We start from the raw sequence: 20166 nt of genomic DNA, 5'->3' as shown, positions 1-20166 counted from the left end.
GCGCATCCATGCGTAATACGCATATTTATTTGTGTCTGTTTTTTTTTTCTTATTGTTGCTAAAACCTCCCCGCTTAAGTTTGTGGTTATTATTGAAACCTCCCTAAAGTTTTTGTAATTGTAATACTTTTTTCTTGGTTCAATTTGGAAAGAGAATGAATGCAAATATATAGAGTGCAAAATTTTATATTTTATATTATTTTTTATGAATTTACAATGGACATATTTGCACTGTTACATATTGTTACAATCCTCAAAAAAGTATAAAAATGTCTAAAATATTTATACAATTATTTTTTACCATAAATTATAAAGATCTTTCTATAATTATAGTGTAACTAAAACCCTCTGAACTTTTACATTGCAATAAATACCCCTCGGCCATTAAGTTGTGTGAGAGAAAGCATTAAATTACCAAAAATACTCTGTTAGACGTTCTCTATTTTCTTCGTTTTGCCATTCTCTTAAACCGAACTGACCCTAAAATACTTACAAGGGAGAAACCGAACTTGGTAAACAAATAGCCTTAGAACTGAAAATACTTATATAAGCAAAAAACTAATATTCAGATTTTGAAAAAAAAAAAGCATTGGGGAAGGGCTGATACATATGAGGGGAGGAGAGAGGGGGGGTTTATGAATCCATGTTCTAGACTGGTAACGTTGGTTTGTTGGGTTAGGTCACTCAATCTCGAACGGAAGTATGAAACTTTTTGGTTAGAAAGTTTGAAACCCATATCAATATATTTAAGCTTAACATTGAACACCTAAGGGCTGTGTTTGGAAACAATGCAGATGAACTGTAAATCCCGGTTCAGGGTAAATTTGTACTCTGATTCACTTTTTTATATGTTTGGTGACATTACATTTTTTTATGTATTAACAAATGACAGAAAATACATTTTTCAATGCATATTTACATTGACAATCAGATGTAAAAGTACATTTGCATTCAAGTGGGCTTTTGATTAAAAAAAAAAAGCATATGTTTTATTGGAATTTGTGTTTGCATCCATTACAATTAAAAGTATGTTTGGTAAGAATGTAAGTTTGTCACTACAAAACTAACTCAACTTTGCAATATATATGGACCGCTTTACACTCTACATATTTGCATTCACACTTATTTGCATCGTTTCCAAATGCAGCCCAAACAAACAAGTTTTAACGTGTTGTATAGACTTTTAGGATGCAACAATTAATGATCTTTGGTCTTTGAAGTCCAACGGCACAACATTAACACAGTTATTGGAAACTGGGTAAGACACTATTGACGGGCATCCATTTTAAAGCTTGCACTTGATATTGTTAATGAGGTCAAAACCCTTTAGCTTGCACTTGGTAATAATCCAAATAAGTGTAAATGTAAATATGTAGAGTATAAAATGGTCCATTTAAATTGCAAGTTAGGTTAGTTTTGCAGTGACAAATTAATCTTCTTACCAAACAGATTTTTAGCCGTAATGGATGCAAACATGAAATCTAATAAAGCATATGCCTTCTTTTATCAAAAGCCCACTTAAATGCAAATTGACTTATTTTTTATTGATGTATTTTTACATTTTATTAACACAAGTAAAAGTGAACCAAAGTGCAAATTTACCCTGAAACAGAATTTACACTCCATTTGCATCGTTCTAAATGCAGTGCTAGTGTTTCATTGGGAGGAGTGTTTTTTATCCGATTCAACTCCATTGCTAGAGTCTAAAAGAATGGAGGCATCTCATCCCCACAAAATCCGTGAAAATAAAATAGTGGGTATGACTCAACTTAGCTTTGACTCAGAAGGAACAGTTAGAAAAGTCCCCATTTAGCTAGTATTCAAGGTCCACAAAACTCTCTACTCTAGAGTGGGTATGACTTAACTTGGAATACAAATTTTGGCTAACAATATTTGCACTAATAAATCAATTGTGCTACTTAGAAAGAGGTAGAAAACAAGCATTCGGTTTTAACTTAAAACCGATGTATGACCCTGTTTGGTGCATCTTTCTACATAGGCTATATGTTGTTTAGAAGCCCGGCAATTCATGCTTTGGTACTTTTTTATTTGGTTGAGAAAAAATTTAGCCACAAAAGTCATTGCCCTGGAAAGATGTCTGAAACCCATTTTGGGCTTTTTTCATAATGCCTTCATAAGGAAAAATGCATGGTAAGATACACCTTAACCAAATAGTCTTTAGGTCGTTAAGATCATAATGCAAAAGCTCACATCATCTTTTGGCTGTCAAACCTGCCATAATATCTTTTAAAAATGACTCGCGTAACAGCATTGTAATAAGCTTTAAACCCATCTGCACTAGTACAATAAGCTTTGACTCTTTTATGCTGAAACTACCATCAACCATGCATGACCACCTCTTTACAAAGTCAAAGCCAGTACAAACAATGAACTCTAGAACGAAGGTTGAAAGAAAGAACAAGAAAGCTTTATCTGAATGAAACAATCATGAAAGACGGGAGGTAAACAGGGCAGGTGCAACATCGGATTAGATTTTGTAGAGCCGGTGAACGGTGGATTGGATGATATACTCCACATGTGGGCAGCTATTCCAGTAGAAACCATATTCGAGGAAAGGTTGATCAATGTAAGGAAATTCCTCAGCTTTGGGATTAAAGGATGGATGGTGATGATAATAGAATGCATGCTACGAGGAACAATCGGTCAGGCCCAACTCTAGGCCAGATGGGACGTGTGAAAGAACATCATGTGTCGGTTGTAGCTTATTTTCATTTGTATTGCAACCCTACACCCAAATTTCAAGTTGTAGATAAGTTTTGTCCGATTAGAGAGAAAATTAGTTTTGTTCAACGGAAAATACAAAAAAAAAAGTAACAAAATGCAAAAAAAAAGGGATGCTTTCATAAATTAAAGAAAAATGGTAAAATAAATTAAAAAATGATAACTTTGACATTTAAAAACTTTAAATAGCCAAATGATAATCTTTTTCAAGTTAATGCTAACAGGGGGTCTTTGTCCAATGGCTAAAGTTCAGGGTCTTTGACTGATGACTAAAGTTTAAGGGATCTTTGTCACAAATTAAAGTATAGGGGGTATTTGTGACTAACCCCATACTACAAGGGGTTATTTGTATTTACCCAAATGTTTATTTTCATATGAATGGCTACGCCAAATCCTTGAAATCAAGGGCGGAGCCAAGAATTTTTTATGAGGGGACAAAAGTGGATTGAGGAGGGGGGCAAGAGTAAATATGGATGGGCCATTTGGGGGGCATGGCTCCCCTAGATCCCCCTTTGGCTTTGCCCCTGCTTAGAATTGATTTATAAAGTTTGTATTTTTTTTTTTTGTAGAAAATAGCTTCAATAGTAATTGTATGGCTATTTTAGACATTTATGTGCCTCTTGATAGAGAATTCTAATAAATGGGGTCTAGTTGCAATTGTATCAGAAAGTTTAAGGGAGGTGATTATAATTATCAAACTTAAGGGATGTTTTATCAATAGTCAAAAACCTTATGGGAGGTTTCAAAACTTTATCCTTTTTTATAGTTCTTCAAGTATAAAAGACTTAAAACACCCCAATGTTTTCCCTATGACGTCCTTTGTTTTTCGGGAAGTGAGGACGAGTAAGTTGGTGGGTCCTATGAAAAATAAATAAACCTATGTCTATATTTTGGTATTAGTGGGTCATATAGAAAATGAACAATTCATGAGCAACTCATTTACTTGGGCAAGTAATACCCTCTAGAGATTTGGGCAAATCACTTGCCCATCAGCACAAAAAAAATGTTAATACATGATGGGTAATATTATCCCTTCAATAATGTCACTTCTTTGGATAAAATTGTCATTCTACAACTTTACTTGAGTAATAAAAGAACATTGGTAAGTGCACCTATCATGGGAAACACTTGTCCCAAATAAGTGCATTTACCCAAGTAATGACTTATACCTTCCATGTTGTGTGACATTGCATGACAAGCACTCTCACTCTATTAGATTTCATTAAAAAATGAGTTGCATGTGACTTTTATTTAAGTGTGATTAATTATCTCCAAAAATCAAAATTTGCCCTTTTTAGCTTCATCGTAAGACTCATCGATATCAAATTGAGGGCATAGTTTAGGTTGTTTAGCAAATAACCCTCTTTTTTCTTCTAAATAGCAAGGACCCATGTAATGCATAGGATTTGTCAAGGGAAAGTGAAACAATAGAAACTAATAATTATTATAAGAAATGATGTAATGTTGTTTAAAATAATTAATATTTATTTCATTATTTTTTTACAAAAAGAATTTAGTAATTTGGATTAACTATACTAATAATTTTAACAAAAACAATAAATTATTGCTAATTACTTAATACAATAAATAATATGTTTGTGTTCCATTTTATTTATTTTACTTTATTAATGATTAAATGTTACATTTTTTTGCAAATATTAGTAAATATATAAAATTAGGTTATAGTCATAATTAAATTAATCTAACCCAAGAACGAGGTTTAAGACTTCGGGTTGGGTTTGGGTTAACCCTCAACTAACTTAACCCACCCAAGAAGTTGCACCCCTAAGACCAATATAACATTCATAATTGGACTGAACCAAACCCAATACAAGCCATGCATGCATCCTTTTTGGGTTTTTAAATATTTTTAAACAAAAAATATTAATATTGAAGTTGAACGAGCTATGGGGGACACTCTACCCCCATTTTGTAGCCCAATGAACCAACAAAAAAATCTTGGGTCTTATTTTAATAGTGTATTAATAGTTTTTAAGGTTGCTCACTAGTCCAACCCACACCCAAAGCGTAATAGTATTTGTTTGGGCTTGGGACAAGGACAAACTTACTCGTGTTAATTACGAAACTATGATTTGTTTTAAATTAAAGCATTTATTTAATTTTAATCTATTATAAAATATATAAAATTATATTTATATATTTATTTAACATTTGTTATCTAAATATTATATAATAATATCTACCATATATGTAATTTTCAAGTCGAACTTAGGGGTTGCTTAACTTGGGCCATGCCCGTTAGGGCTGTCAATGGACTCCAAAAGTTTGATACCTATTATGATATCAAATCCAATTATCTCAGATTTGGATGTTAGAAACTCGAACTTGCATTTGATTAATAATCAGATTGGATGCAAATTTAACCTCATTTGATTCGATTCAAATCCAAGTTCAATAAAAAATAGTATCTTATTTATATATGTAGTATAATTATTTATACTTATATATATTATGTATAATTATATAAAGTTTTTAATTGATAAATTTAATATTTTATAGTTATATATGTTTGTTATACATATATACTTTAAATATTTAATTTTTAACTACTTTGATTTTTTTTGTCATTTTAAACACAATAAGATGGTTGTGGATTAAATTCAAGTATGATATGAAATCCGACATAATAATCAAATGAAGATGTGGATGCATTTCTATATGATATAAATTCAATTCATTTATATCCCTACTACCCGCATTATGTGTGCGCTTGGTGCATATCTAATGTATACTTAGCTTAGAAGAAAACAATTGCTTGAGCCCATGAATTTGTAGATCTGGTCGGGTTGGACCAATGTTTTTGAACCACCATTGATCTGGACAGTCGGATCATTCGGCCTATGGACCGTCTAGGCAATCAGTTCCATTTTACCCCAAACCTAGTCCCTAGCCAAAAATCGTTGAATTGGTCAATGATCCATTGACCTAAGCAGTCGAACCGTCTGCCCGTTCAACAATTTTGGTCATTTTTATTTTAATTATCTTTTTTTTTTCATCATGATAGGTCATCCATTTGAACTTGATGAAACCGTCGACCTGAAAACCAGTGGCCATAATGGTTCCGGTTCTGGGTTGTTTTAAAACATTGGCTTGGACTAACTTATAAATGTTCATCTCTAAGTAAAAGGAGTCTTGTGACATTTTTAATTGGGCTATGATTAGTTTTATTATTTTATTCTTCTTATAATTTTATATGGAATTCAAGTTTATTTTATTACTTTTAATATTTTTTATCATTAATTTTACTTAATTTATTAATATTGATTATTTTAAAATATAATTCAAATATATTTCAATTTTTAACTTATGAACTACTATTTTTATTAATTTTCAATAGCTGCTAGATAAAAACGTACTAAATTTTAATATTTTTTATTAATTTTAGTATTAGATTTTCAAATTATAATTTTCTAACAAGTAACCAATCAAATAGAATTTGACTATGAAACAAACAAATGGAATTTGGATTAGAGTAAAACCCTTTCTATCTCTTTGGGGTATAATAGGCTAAGAGGCTTATAGAAATATGCTAAAATAAGCTATAATAGAAGAGGCCTATGGAAATAAATGGAGATCTCTCTCTCTCTCTCTCTCTTCTCTCTTTTTAAGTGATTTAACTATTTATGATATTTTTATCAACTATTTTTTAAAATGTTATTTGTTACAAGCTGGATTGGGCCCACACCATCCTTGTAGTATTAGGCCCTAGCTTGGCCCTGAAATTTGTGGGCCTAATGCAAGCTCAAGTCTATGCTGAATTTAAATGGTCACCCCTAAACAAGTTGCTTTTGGTTTATTAGATTAATGAGGAAATGATAGAGAATGAAAAATAAATAAAAATGGAAACAAGAAAAAAAAAAGACAAAAGAGTCAATGAAATTTAAGCAATGCAATGGTTAATAGAGTAATTGAGAGAAAATATAATTAATGAGAGAGAGAGGGAGAGTTAATGGAATGATTAATGATAAATGATAATCAAAGCATGTAATGAGAAAGATAAGAGAGAGTTAATTATTGGCTACTTGAGTTATTTTGTTTAATTTAAAAAAAAAGGTAAAATATAAAAACCTCCCCTCTATTTTAATTTTAACAAATACCTCCCCTGAACTTTTGAGAAATTTGACAAAAAAACCTCCCTTCCGTCACTTTATTAGATGGAAAATGTTGGACCGATGCACCAATTTCTTCTAACTACCCATTCTACCCTTTTATAACTTATTTTACATACAAATTTACTACAATAACCCTATTTTTTACTTGATAGAAATCTCCTTTTAATGGTAATCTTCTAATGTTTTTGTCAAATTAAAACATGGTTATTTAGTAATTTTGTATGTAAATTAATTTATAAAATGGTAGAATGGGTATTTGGAAGAAACTACTACATTAATCTAACATTTTTTGTCTGGGAAGGTGATAGAAGGGAGGTTTTTGTTGAGTTTCTCAAAAGTTCAAGAGAGGTATTTGTTAAAATCAAACTATAGGGGAGGTTTTTATGATTGTCAGAAACTTCAGGGGAGGTTTTTATATTTTACCCTAAAAATAATGATTGGAAACAAACATAAAACACATAAATAAAAGGGGATAAAGGAGAGGCCCGATGAGATGGTGGACCAAGTTTTAATATATAGACTTGTTAACATTCATCCAATTGGGGGCATAGTTCGACACATTCGTCCATTGGCACCAACCATCATCATGCTCCTTTCTCAAACGTCTGCGTCAAATCCCAAATCCTTGTTGATGTAGGTGCACATGGCATGGCCCAGGATCGCATCACGTGGCACTAGCCGAATGAAATCCTGGTCTTCCACCTCTAACTGCCTCCAACCACTCCATAGCAAGGTAAAGTATAAAAGGAGGTGCCCAGTTCAAGGTAAATCCATCTTGCTCACTCTTGCTCTCTTGCATTATTGCTCTCGAATGACCTTGTTTGAGTCCTCGTCTCAAGATTGATCCGACCCCTCCTAAGCACTTGACCAACTTGACCGTCAAAGTCTCCACCCCTGGGATAACATCTGGGGCCTCTGATGTGTGCTCTCCTCTTACTCTCAGGTTCGACTCATCGGTCTTAGACAAAAGCAAAGTTACCTTGATGCCCTCGACCCCATCCTTGGCAACAAGTTGTAGGCTTGTAGTAGTCAAAACAGTCTTGATGAGAGCATTGAGTGTGAGTACCCCTGGTTTGAAAATTGGTTTGTTCAGTAGTAGTACGAATCAAGAATCTTCGCATCGAGGTTATCGTTCTCGCGCTTGAGTTTCTCCTTCTCCTCCGTCAGTACCATGATTAGCTCTTGCTGGCTCCGAGCTCCCTTCTTAGCTCGAAGAACCTCACTCTGAGCTAAGTCCAGCTCACGGTAAAGTTTCTGAGCATTCTCCTCAGCTTCTTGGGCTCACTTCAGGCGGATCTCGGACTGGTAGACAAGTTAATGAATGGCGGAGTTCACCTGGTGAATAGAAAGCAGATGTAAGTACCATTAACAAATGAATAAGGAAATAGAATAAAAAGGTGAGGTACTCACCACCATGCAGTAACTGGCAGCCCTGCCCCCGAGCTGACTTGTGGGCATGTCAGCCCATTCCGTGACTTTAGTAGGAAAAAACAACGTCCTTACTTTTGAGGAGCCCGAGTCGCGGGGTCATTGTGCTCTCATTCGAGAGCTGAGGCTTGGGCACCGAAGCACTCTCGGGCTTGCAAGGCAAAGCTCCCTCGTCCTGGTCTTCGTCTAGGTCCACGACAGGAGGTTGGGGACAGACCTCCTCCTCCGGAAGCTCGGCCAAGATCGGCTATAGTGCAGCGACCTTGGGTGGAACTAAAGGACCGGCCTCCCGATGAGACTTCTTTAAGGCCTTCCTCTTCTTCCCCCTCTGGGAGCTCCTCATAAGGTTTTCTGCATCGACATCTGGCATAGCTTCTGCAAGAGAAAAAGGAAGGGGTTAGTCACGAGCCGAAGTAAGTACAAAATGAGAAAGAGTAATATGAGCACCGAGGTGGAGGCCTATTAGGAGGACTCAGCCCGGCTTGTACAAGCTTCTCCTTGGCCAAGAAATCTTTCATTTCCAGGCCGAGGTCCCTCCAAGAGTTAACAACCGCCCTGGGGTCCTTGGTGGCCACTCGCCAGTGAGACGGGAAGGGCCACCCCTCAGGGTTCTGGACAAAAAAGTACATTCTCTTCCATGTCGGTACTTTGTTCGAGCTACCGAACAAGATTTTGAACCCAGGGCAGGGGGAGATGTAGTAACTCTGTCGGGTATCCCCGCACAGGCAAGTGGAGTTCTTCTTGATCGAACATATTGAACTAAAAGTGTCTAAGGAAACAGGTCGGTTATACTCATTGAACAAAGAGATTGTGCCAACTATGGATCTGATGAAGTTTAGGTGTAACTAATCGATGGTAATGTTAAAGAACTTAATAATTTCTATAATGAATGGGTAGAGCGGTAAGCGCAACCCAACTACGAGCTGCTCTTCATTAACCACGAGCTCATGGTGACCATGAACCCAAGGGTACCGATCCAAAGGAATACTAAAAGTAAGGTTGTTGGGAAGACGGTAACGGGCTACCAAGGACAATAATTTGTCCGAGGTCATAGTGGAAGGGCTGAAGTCATCCGAATCCCCACCTCGAGAAGAAGATGGGACCCCCTCTTTGGAGGTTGGTCCTCCCACCCGAGCTTCAAGTTCCTCAGGCCGAGATGGCCCGACTTCGGGTAAAGGTGTCTCCTAAGAGGCGAGGAGAGGAACTATCTAGCGAAGAGCTAACCTCGGCACCCTCAGGCTCACTAGAACTGCTAAGAAGTCTATCTATACTAGCACTAGACATACTGGAACAGGAAAAGGAAATGAGAACAAACTAACGAAAGAAGACGAACTCACCAAAAGGACGAAAATAACCTCGGAATGCAAAGGAAATAGTGGTGAGCTGAAAGGCTCTGACGCGACCTCGGGAGTGCTCAATCACAAGATTTTTTGGCAAAGGAAAGGGGCCCTCTGGCCCCCTATTTATAGTTTACCACATGGCGATCAACGACTGAGACTTGTGCGATCCAACGACTCCCATGAAAATCGGATGCATGACACCCGATGATGAAATTGGTTGAGCGCGCTCTTTGACGTCTGCAGAATTTATAAACAACATGACGTCCTTGCGTGCCCGGGACGCGATCTGGGTCATTTTGTGGTTGAGACAGACGGTTGAATAGGTCCGACCAATGGTTCGCTCTTCAGATTGATTATACCTCGCGCCAAATCCACCTAGACCCTCCATGAATTTCTCGCACCGGGTTGGTACCCCTGGCACGAGGAGTGGGGGGCAATTGATGAAGGGTGATTTGGCACGATCTAACGGGAAGGGGACACATAAGCACGATTTGATTGAAGGATGACAACCCAACCAGGCAAGCTCAGTTTGCAACATTCACAGTTTGGGTACCTAGCCACCTCGACTCCAAACCCGCCTCAGCATAGAGGCACCTCAGGTATCTAGTCCAGTTCGGGACTGCAGAATTAAAGTTCCAGCTCGGAGCTAATGGGCCGAAGCGTTGTATAACCAACTCCGAAGGCCTTCCCAACAGATCCCGAATCTCTTGGGATCACGATGAGCCAACAAAAGCCAAATCTCCCGAGGTCACAATAAGCCTCATCCATGTACCACCCTCCTCTAGAAACGGAACCAACCTTATCTCTACAGCCTGGAGAACCTGGAGCTCTTTCATGAAGCCCACAACTACCCTAGTATATAAAGACTCGAAACCTTAAGGCAAAGGTACGCGTGATTACTCTACTCTCTAGTACTCAAGCTCTCAAGCATTCAGCTCGCATTTACAGCATACTTACTAACTTAAGCATCAGAGCGACCTCGTCGGGTTAGCTACCCCAGGTTCTCCTATAAACTGTTTTGCAGATTGATCCAGTTTGCTGTCCACCTGGAGTCCGGATCGCCCTCTAGCTAAGAGTAGTCAGATCGTGCACCATCAACAAGTGTTTGGATGTAGATGGCCACATGTCTGACTATAGGGGGTTTTAGCTTGAAATCATTCGTTTAATACATATATATATATATATATATATATATATATATATATATATATATATATATATATATATATATATATATATATATATATATATTATTTGAGTCCAAAGCCTCCAAAGCCCTCCTAAAATCGGGACTCTTGACAAATTTGGCATAACCCATCTCTCATATAAGTGGGACTATATGAATATTTTGATTTTAAATAGAGTATATATATTTTATTTGAGTCCAAAGCCTCCAAAGCCCTCCTAAAATAGGGACTCTTGACAAATTTGGCATAACCCATCTCTCATATAAGTGGGACTATATGAATATTTTGATTTTAAATAGAGAGTTTTTGCATATTATGCATTATGTACCGTTTTTTTAGTCTAAATCACTTGCCAACAAAATTCATACGAACTACCAATCAACATGATCTCATACCGCACATCTTATACATAATGGGTTTTAATCTTATAGTGAGATGTGTGTAGGTAGAGTATTGAATGTGTGTTTTGTAGGTAGAAGATTCCAATTCATTTTTTCAATCTCATTAAAGTCATTGAGACCTTATCTCAAAGATGATGTACTATGGGGTGTAGATGTGAATGAGAGGTGCTCCTATTACACAGTTGGGATGTACCATGTGGTGGATGTTTAGTTCTATTGGCGTTTATTGAAAAAATGTTGCCACATTAGTGCCACATAGGCGTTGGCATTAATATGAGGTGGAGAGTAAAAAATGTTTAAAGTGAAGTTCAGCCAGACAACAAAAACATGAAATGTTTAAAATAAAAAAACATTTAAAATGAAAAAGTATAAATAAACGTTTAAAGCAAAAAAATGCAAATAAAAGCCCTATCCATAAATGCCCCCAAACCAAAAACATACTTAATCGGCCTCAGTTAGTGCTTTATTTTGTGTTGAGATATTCCCAATGCAAGGTTATTATGGCTGTTGGAACGGACTTTGCAATCTGGATATGAGATCGAACTCGTCTCACACCTATGTTTTTGGTGAATTTCTTAAACTACCCTTGATGTTTGCAAAATTGACTAAATATACCTTTACTGTTTGCTGGTGCTGCCCATATTGTTTCTCTCCACCTGTCTCTCTTTCTCTCTCTCTGTCTCTCCATTCTCAAACCTCCCCCTCTGCCTTTCTCTCTATCTCTATCACCGGCGAGTTTAAGGCTTGGATGCATTAAAAGAGCACTTCATGAACACAAAGTTCGCGTTTGAGACGGAGTACCCAGTGGTGTTTTCTCTGCCTCGAGACGGGAAGAATTTGACGGAGCTAATGGCCATCGGCGGCCATTCAAATGCAGCTTCCAACAAAAAGGTGGTTAATAGCAATAATGGGAATATTACGAGAGAAGATGACGAGATGGATGGTGGAGATGGGTTAGATGGCAACAGAGGTGATAGCTTGAACATTTTCGGTAGTAATGGTGATGGTGATGGGGACAACAATGACGACGACAGAATTATTGGTGATGGGGAGCCTCGACTTCCGAAGAAGTGTTTAATTCCACCAAAGGCAGCAGATACTCTTTTTGAAACATGGAAGTATCTATTCTTCTGAGTTCACATCCGCCCCCATGGCGCGGAATGGTTTAAATAGGACCATCATCCACAGGTGGTCACCTACAGGTCAGTATTGGTCCTCTTTCTCCTGAATTCCCTGAGCCGGAATGAAGTAAACAAATAATTCAGAATTGTCTCCGCTTCTGGCACGACGACCACTTCGTCTCTGTTGTTTCCGATATGACGATCGTCTCGCTTCAGGCATAGCGAGCAGGTGGTCAACAGAGACAGAGACAAGTGGTCGACATCCCTACCACATCAACTGGCAATGTGCAAAACAACAACATTAGGAGTCTGTTGGGGTAATTCGAGCTCATCGTTCACCATCGCGAGAGGAAGGTCCCTACTTCGCCTGAAGTTGCAGCGGTGGTGCCCAAATGACGGTAGAGAAGAAGAGAAGAGAAGAGGAGAGAGAGAGAGAGCTGGCTTCATGGGTCATCCTATGTGTGAATTCTGCCGAACCCCATTTTATGGAGATAATGAGCTCTACTCACACATATGTACTGAACATTATACCTGTCATATATGCCAAAGGTAGACTCTGTTTTCTATTATTATGACGTAGTGTTGGTGGTCTTGCAATTCAAAATAACCAAACCATGCATTGATGTTCAGTGCAGGCATCATCCAGGACAATATGAATATTACAAAGATTATGACGACTTGGAGGTGAGATCTCATAACTTGTAATGCATTACACTTTCCGATTTCCATGCTTTCTTAGGATATTGTCTATGTTAAATTTCTCTTTTACAGATCCATTTCCGCCGAGAGCATTTCCTATGTGAGGATGAGGCCTGCCTTGCTAAAAAATTCACTGTTTTTGAGTTCGAATCCGATTTGAAGGTGACTTTATTATGGAACCTGAACTTAGTAAATGTGTTCTTTATTGTGACATTTTTCTAATTCACATTTTTCTGAAATTAGCAAATTCATGGTTTTGCCGTGGAAGGGGAAGGGGACGAGGACGTGGACGAGGATTTCGTCCCGATTCCTCATAAGATCAACTCTCACCGGCCACTCGAGCTAGTTTTGAAACGGCCAACGCAGAGATGTCAGCCCATGATTCATCCTCCAGTGGGCAAGATATTTCTGATCGTAGAGAGAGGATTGAAATGGATGCTATTGTTGAGCCATTTGAATCAATAACTACAATTGAATCTGAGCCATCTTCAAGATACCTCTAGGCACTTGGCCAAAGCTCTAGGAACACAACTTTGGAAGAATCCTCCTCTTCCCACAGCACCAGGAAGGCGTATGCTTGTCATCGGTTGCGTCGTTGGGATGGATAGGTGATCGTCGGGATGGTGGAAATGGGTTTTTTTGGTGAAAAACTCTTTCTGAACGGGAGTGGTACAAGGGACCGGATTGGACCAGAGTGGTACAAGGGAGTCCAAAGGCAGATTACTGGTGTACTTCTCCAACACCGGAGTCCTGAATAAGTACCTCAAAAAGTTGCCCTTCTCCCATGATTTATTGTTTGCCTCATTTCATGGTTGCCGTTAATGAGCTTTTCAGAGATGCTATTAAGTGCCTGCAATTGAACCGAAAGGGGTTCTCAATTACATGGTCGAATTGATAATTCAGTACAAATAAGAGAAGAAACAAAAAAATCAACAAAGAGAATTATAGACCTTTAAGGGCTTGAATTGCCGAACGTGTTTAGAAATAATGGAGAGTGAAGGTTTTATTTTGAAAAATTGAAGAAGAATAAAGGATAAAATAATTTTTTTTTGTCAAAATAGTAGAGAAGTATTATTCAATTGTCAAAATAGTTGGATAACATTAATCAATTTTCAAATAGTACGAGTCAATTAACTAAACCACGAGGATAGCTTTTTTTTTTTAACTCGTCTCACACCTGAGTCCGACCTTACTGCCTTAGCGCCCCAGGCCCCACCTACTCTTTCTTTCTTCCTTTGTTTTCTCTTCCCCTTCTGTCTTTGTTTCTGTTTGAAGAGATTCTCTTAACCATAGGCTTTGTTTCGACCGTTGATGATCTGATGCCACGGTTTCAATGACGATTGTGGGTTTTTGCCGCTCTAATTGCTATTCATGGCATCGAGCATCAGAGAGATGCTTCCAGTTATCCCCGTGTCTCTCCGATCCGGGCACGTTTTCTCCCTCTGTTTCCAGAATCTGGGTGTATCCTAATTACCTATTCACTTAGTTTGTTTTTCTTTTCACAAATATATATTATTATTTTATTTTGGGTTGTGTTTTTCAGCTCGGAGACCTTCATTGGGCCTGAAAGTTGCTTTGGTGATGCTGCATCTGATAAATGTCGGTGTTCTCTTTCTTTTTGGTAGAGATTTGATTTCCAAAACGAAAAAAGAACCATGGTATGTTCCTATTGTGTACCTAATTTTTCTTTCCTGGCTGAAAATAATTTTATTTTATTTTTTAAACATCGTTGAAATGAACTTAAACAAGGATAATTTCGTGCTTTCAAAGGTTATTTTTATTATTATTTTTGCTTATTTTTAAATTAGGTTACTATGATCATTTTAAATATTACAGAGGTTGGAGTTATGTGATTATGTTTCAGAAGTTTATTGGTGTTTAACTCAATTAATGGCTAACTAAAGAACCTATGAACTGATTAGATAAACTAAATAGAATAATTACGACTAATAAGTGAAATGCTATTTAGGTGCTAACTATATACACTGCAAATTCCAATATCTAACTTCAAACTCGAAATCTTGTAGTGAAAGCTTGACGTCCTCAATCAAATTTTGTGAAAAAAGGTCATTGCCCAATGTTGGTCCCAATTATTTGGGTTACCTTTGGCGATTTTTGGCACAAAATGGCTGCTCTAAGACTTGGTCCTGTTTTCTCATGCTTGCCGGCCCGAGATTATGCCATTACACCAAGCAATGGCCCCTTCTCATCCAATTCTTGTAGTTACAGTAAACTTGCTACTTGCTACCACACTTTCTATCGGGAATAGAGAAAAAACACTAAATGCGATACTATCTCATCCTGATTGTGATCTAAAAACTGATAACACAACCGTACAACATCGCTTGTCAGTGAAACCGAGACTGGTGCCAGACCAGTTCTGTAATGAGAATAGTAGGCTCTTTTTAATTCATAAAAAAACAGTAAGCTCTTTTTAGTGCGTATGAAAAGGATTTTGTGTGTAAAAAGGATTTCTTAAGTGAATTGGTTAGCCTTCTTCCCTGCTCAATGTACCCTATTTTTATCATGTGGGTTAAGTATGTAGTCCATTTAATAAATTCGTTGGATAGGGACCCTCTGAATCTGCCATGTATTCATTCTCCTACCTCATGTCAGCCCTACAACTCACATTAGTGGGGTTAGTGGTGGTAGGGATTCACACACAGTTCCACTGGCATTCACGATGTGGATTGCCTATCCTTCTGTGGGTTTAAACTTGCTTCCTCAAATTGAGGAGTGTTGAATGGACAACTGAACTACTAGGTTATCGGCGCAACAGAAAGTTTGTCCACGTATTTTGCAGCCTTTATTATTGTTAAAAAAATTCTTGTGGCATGTGGAGTTGGTTTGTATTGCTTCTCTTACTTAAGAGTTCTTAAGGGAAGGGGTCTCTTGGTTTTTCACGTTGATTGCAATGTAGCTGATGAGATTGTGATTTTATCTGTTGGCTTTGTCAGATAGGAGTTGTGATTCCCCTTGCACTCTTCATACACTTTATCCATAAAATTGATTTTAATTCTTGCCATACAGGGAATACCTAGTCATTGGCTTGTTTCCTAGGAAATGACTTACATTGACATGCAACAACACCTAAGCATCATTTAGATACCTTGATTACAACTCTTTTTTCTTTTGTTGAGTTGTATGTTGGATATAGCAGATTGAATGGTGGATTCAAAGATTTTTTAGTAATCCTATATGTTGGTCTACAATTTCCAAGTAGCGGTAACACTGACCCCTTGGCTTTGCAGCTCTTAAAGGCAGTGACTTGAGTCTATAGTCTCTACTCGCATAGACAACGTTAGGATTTGGATTCTTTCTAGCTCTAAACAAGACCAACAAGAGAAAGGAAGAAAGGAGAGAGATAGGATGCCCATAGGCAAACACAACAATTGATTCAATTTCAAAGATGATTGAATTACATGTGGCTGGCCAGTTTTTTGTACTGTCGAGTTTGGAAAGACATGCACCTTTTGGTGCTCAAAAATTTGTACAAAAATGGATAAGTAAAGGGGTAGGTAAATCATGTAGGCACTTGAAAGCTTAGGATGGAAACTGGTAGTTTCAGGTGCCTGAGAGCTCAGTAGTCTGCAACCAATTAGGGTGGGAGGTCAGTGTAATCTTCGTTGACGTTAGAAAGATTTGGGTCAACATTCACTATGCACGTTGGGTCTCTATCGAGGCTCGGATATATGTGGCGAGATAACAAAGTGAGGAGTGATCTCATGGGCAGGCTTTGGGTGATCTTATGGCTGTAATGAGTTTTGGGAATGTTGAGATTATGACTCGTGGTTATGATCTTAGCGATGTGAGTTTGCAGGACATGGAGCATCGCAAGGCAAGCTCACTGGATGATCTTTGCAGTCGTCTGACATTCACGTAACTTCATAGGATGGGTCCTTACAGGTCTCGTCAGGGTCGGACATGCTCTTTGGCTTCGTTCTTCCTCTTTTCCGTTCCTGTGGTCACAATCTTGGGTCTTGCGGGTTGCATCAATTATTTTTAATATTTTAGGACTCAATTGAGATCTTAAGAAATATGAAGTTTGGTTTGGGATCAACAGGTGATAAAGCATGATTTTAAGGCCTCTAGGTGCCTTTTTCTTTGTTTCTTTCATTCCTGCTATAAGTTTTGTGCTTGTTCAACTATTATGGTCTTATAGTGCATTGGTTACAGGTGCCCTAATTAATAATTATATGATAATATGAACATATGGATGGGTGTAAATTTCTGCCTTTCTTTATTTATTCTTCTTACTATTTTTTTTTTCATTGATTGTCTATTACTCATTTGCCTCGATTCTCAGGTACACAGCTATATACTTGTTACTTTTTGCCGCAACCTTGGTTCAGTATTTCTTCACATCTGGCTCTTCTCCTGGGTGAGTTTCATTTTCTATTTCATCACAAGCTTGTTAGTGTGGCTTTGCGAATTGAGATTTGATCTTGAATGTCCAATTAAGCTCTTAAGACTTCATTCCTGTCTATATCTAACATTATCTTTGTCTATTTTTAGCTATGTAATTGATGCCATGAGGGCTGTTAATGAGTCACATACTATATCCAGGAAGGCATCCATGACATCAAAGTAAGAGCTGATTACCATTTATTTTAACTTGTATAGTTTGATAATTGATGTCATGTTAATATGTGTGTGTGTGTGTGTGTATAATTAATTGTTGTAACTTACCTATTGGTTTACTTTGTTTATGATGATCAAGCAAAGACAATCAGCCTCAAGCCAAAATGGAAGCTTGATTATCCCTGTAGAAGATACCCAGTCAGGAAAAGTTATTCTAGGCAATGATACTATATCATGGGCAAAGCTAGTGATGGACATGTATCCTCCTGGATCTTCTGTGAGGTAGGCAAAACATTTTTGTGCTTCATGCAACCTGATGATACTTGGTAATACATTTGCAAGCATTTTTTTTTTTCATTCATGTATGAATTTCCTTCTCAGATCCCGGCATTCTTCAATGTTTTGTTCGTCCTGTCCATAGTGACATGTATTCACTCTTTGGCATCAGAGACCTCTTTAGAATGATACCATTGCTAACAGAGTAGAGAAGAGTTCTCATAGTTTTTTTTTAGCATTTTGTTAGCAATTCTTTGCTTGCCTTACTCATAGAGGTTTTTTAGCAGAGTATCTTGCTTGGATGCCCCCTCTTTGCTTAATGTCTCAAGTTTAACTTCAATAGATGCTCCCTAGGCAATCCAGATGATTGGAGTTTATATTCTACTTGGGTTATTGTATTTAGGCTAAGATTCTAGTACTTTTATTTTCTATAGGGCTTCAGATTGATGTAATTTTTGCTAGTGGATTGGTTGGAGCTGGAGGATACCCAAGTTGTTGTAAGAGGAATTTCCCAGTCCTCTGCTGGTCCATCATAGGGAATGGATCCTTGGTTTCCAAAATGAACATCTCGTTTAGCTGGATTCTAGAGATGGCTAATTTGATGGTAGATGGTTTGACTAGGCATGGTGTTAACTGTTAGTAGCTCTGAGTTGTTGTATTGGGGTCCCCGTTTTCCTAGGTGGTATGATATAGTGACATTATTTATTTTTGAGCATGCTGTTAGAGCATTTCAAGTGACACTGATTTGAATCGGGTGTGTGTATTCACCCACCCAGAAAAGAACAAATAATATTAACTCCAAATATCATGAAAGGACAATTATGTCCCTCACAAACAAAAGAAAATACAATTACAAGCAAGGAAAAAGGGGAAACTACCGCAAGATGAGATACAAACAATGTACACTATAATTATAAATATGGTCCCAGCACCCTATATCTCTTCACCCCCTTCAAACTGATGCTGGGAAATAAGCATCAGTTTGTCACTGAGAAATTGATGGTGAGCACGTGTCAGAGCTTTGGTAAAGAGATCTGCTAGTTGAAAACCAGAAGACACACGAGGAAGGGTATAGGTCTATGAGAAAGACTAATGTTATGCAAGAGAGCACAAAGCCACACCAATTCACTATAGGCTGAGGACATTGCAGGGTACCCAGCTCAATTAGCATCAACATAGGCCTTAAGAGTGAATGAGTATGATGAAGAAAAGAAGAGGCCATGAGACAGGGTACCCTGAGCATAACGAATAATCCGATGAACTGCTGACATATGAGGCTTCTGCGGGGCAGAGACAAACTAATTGACAATCTGAACTGCATAGGTTGATGGGGCCATGTTAATATTGTACATTGCCTATATTGCATCTTGTTGTAAATTCCCATTTTTCCTTGCTTGTATTTGCATTTTCTTTTGTTTGTGAGGGACATGTTGTCCTTTCACACTATTTAGTGTTAATATGATTTGTCTTTTTCTGGGCGGATGAATACAAACACCCGATTCAAATCACTGTTGCTTGAACTGCTTTAACATGGTATCAGAGCAAATTTGATCTCAATTCCTGTGAACACAACTTTCATTCTTGGTTGTTAAGACTGTGATTAGGGTCTTCAAATCGACCCGTTGGAGTTGATGAAGGGTTCTCTTTGTGATTGTTTCAATCAGTACAAGGTGAACTGCATTTTTTCATTTTTTGGGAAAAAACACCCTTTGAATCAGTGTTCTTGCTCTCTCTCTTGATCGCCTTATCTATTGAAGCTGAGATTTTGCATCTTGGGTCACCTTAACCTCATTGTTATACCTGTAAAATCTCATGGAGATTGGGTTTTTACTAAAGGAGTTCTGGTCTGAACAAGAAGAGTCGCTTTTTGCTAGAAAAGGATGCCCCTGGTCTAGTAATCTTGCATTTTTTCCTATTTGGATGAACTTCTAGGGCTGAAACTAGAGACTTTGTGTCACCCTAGGCTGATTTCTCTTACCCTTAAGTCTTGTGGTGATTTGAATTTGTTTTGAAGGGTTTTGATCCCTTTCTTAGCTTGGCAGATTGAGTTTTCTACAATATTCAAATCAGATTGAGTTTTCTACCTTTTCTGGGCCTAGAATCATTATTGTACTTGATTATCAGCTGTTCCTTGCTCTTTTGTCATTTGTCAAGTTTGATAGAACAAATTACACACTATGGCAAAATCAGATTTCTTACCTGTCAAGTTCAACGGAACAAATTATGCACTACGGAAATATCACTTCCAATTTTGTGGAA

The 20166-nt window shown here is 37.6% G+C and overlaps 2 protein-coding genes across 3 annotated transcripts in view; both read left to right on the top strand.

Moving 5' to 3' along the window:
• The first annotated feature begins 11904 nt into the window (after positions 1–11904).
• Positions 11905–13641, top strand: LOC148849833 (uncharacterized). Of its 2 annotated transcripts, none has more exons than XM_088947178.1 (4): positions 11905–12900; positions 12987–13035; positions 13123–13212; positions 13294–13641. In XM_088947178.1, exons 1-4 carry the CDS (start codon positions 12635–12637, stop codon positions 13513–13515), a joined length of 627 nt encoding a protein of 208 aa, XP_088803304.1. In that variant the 5' UTR covers positions 11905–12634; the 3' UTR covers positions 13516–13641. The 2 variants fall into 2 exon arrangements, with proteins under 2 accessions (XP_088803304.1, XP_088803306.1); XM_088947180.1 differs by having other exon boundaries at positions 12765–12900; positions 12982–13035.
• Positions 13642–14248: 607 nt separating this feature from the next.
• Positions 14249–20166, top strand: part of LOC148849830 (protein S-acyltransferase 10-like) — a 67759-nt gene continuing 61841 nt past the window's right edge. Inside the window, exons 1-5 of the mRNA XM_088947181.1 lie at positions 14249–14477; positions 14594–14708; positions 17357–17431; positions 17566–17637; positions 17776–17913. Coding sequence (XP_088803307.1) covers positions 14384–14477; positions 14594–14708; positions 17357–17431; positions 17566–17637; positions 17776–17913 — 494 coding nt within the window. The 5' untranslated portion in view covers positions 14249–14383. The remainder of the gene's footprint in view (positions 14478–14593; positions 14709–17356; positions 17432–17565; positions 17638–17775; positions 17914–20166) is intronic.

This window comes from Nelumbo lutea, chromosome 5 (genome assembly GCF_056320005.1).
Source record: "Nelumbo lutea isolate HS-2025 chromosome 5, American lotus-T2T, whole genome shotgun sequence".
NCBI lineage: Eukaryota > Viridiplantae > Streptophyta > Magnoliopsida > Proteales > Nelumbonaceae > Nelumbo > Nelumbo lutea.
This window is presented reverse-complemented; position numbering and strand designations above follow the sequence as displayed.

Excerpts from the sequence above, each read along its gene's own strand:
- LOC148849833 (XM_088947178.1), top strand. The coding sequence starts at position 12,635 with ATGTGCAAAACAACAACATTAGGAGTCTGTTGGGGTAATTCGAGCTCA. Across the intron at positions 13,036-13,122 it reads AAGATTATGACGACTTGGAG|ATCCATTTCCGCCGAGAGCA; the intron begins GTGAGATCTCAT and ends TCTCTTTTACAG. Across the intron at positions 13,213-13,293 it reads AGTTCGAATCCGATTTGAAG|CAAATTCATGGTTTTGCCGT; the intron begins GTGACTTTATTA and ends TTCTGAAATTAG.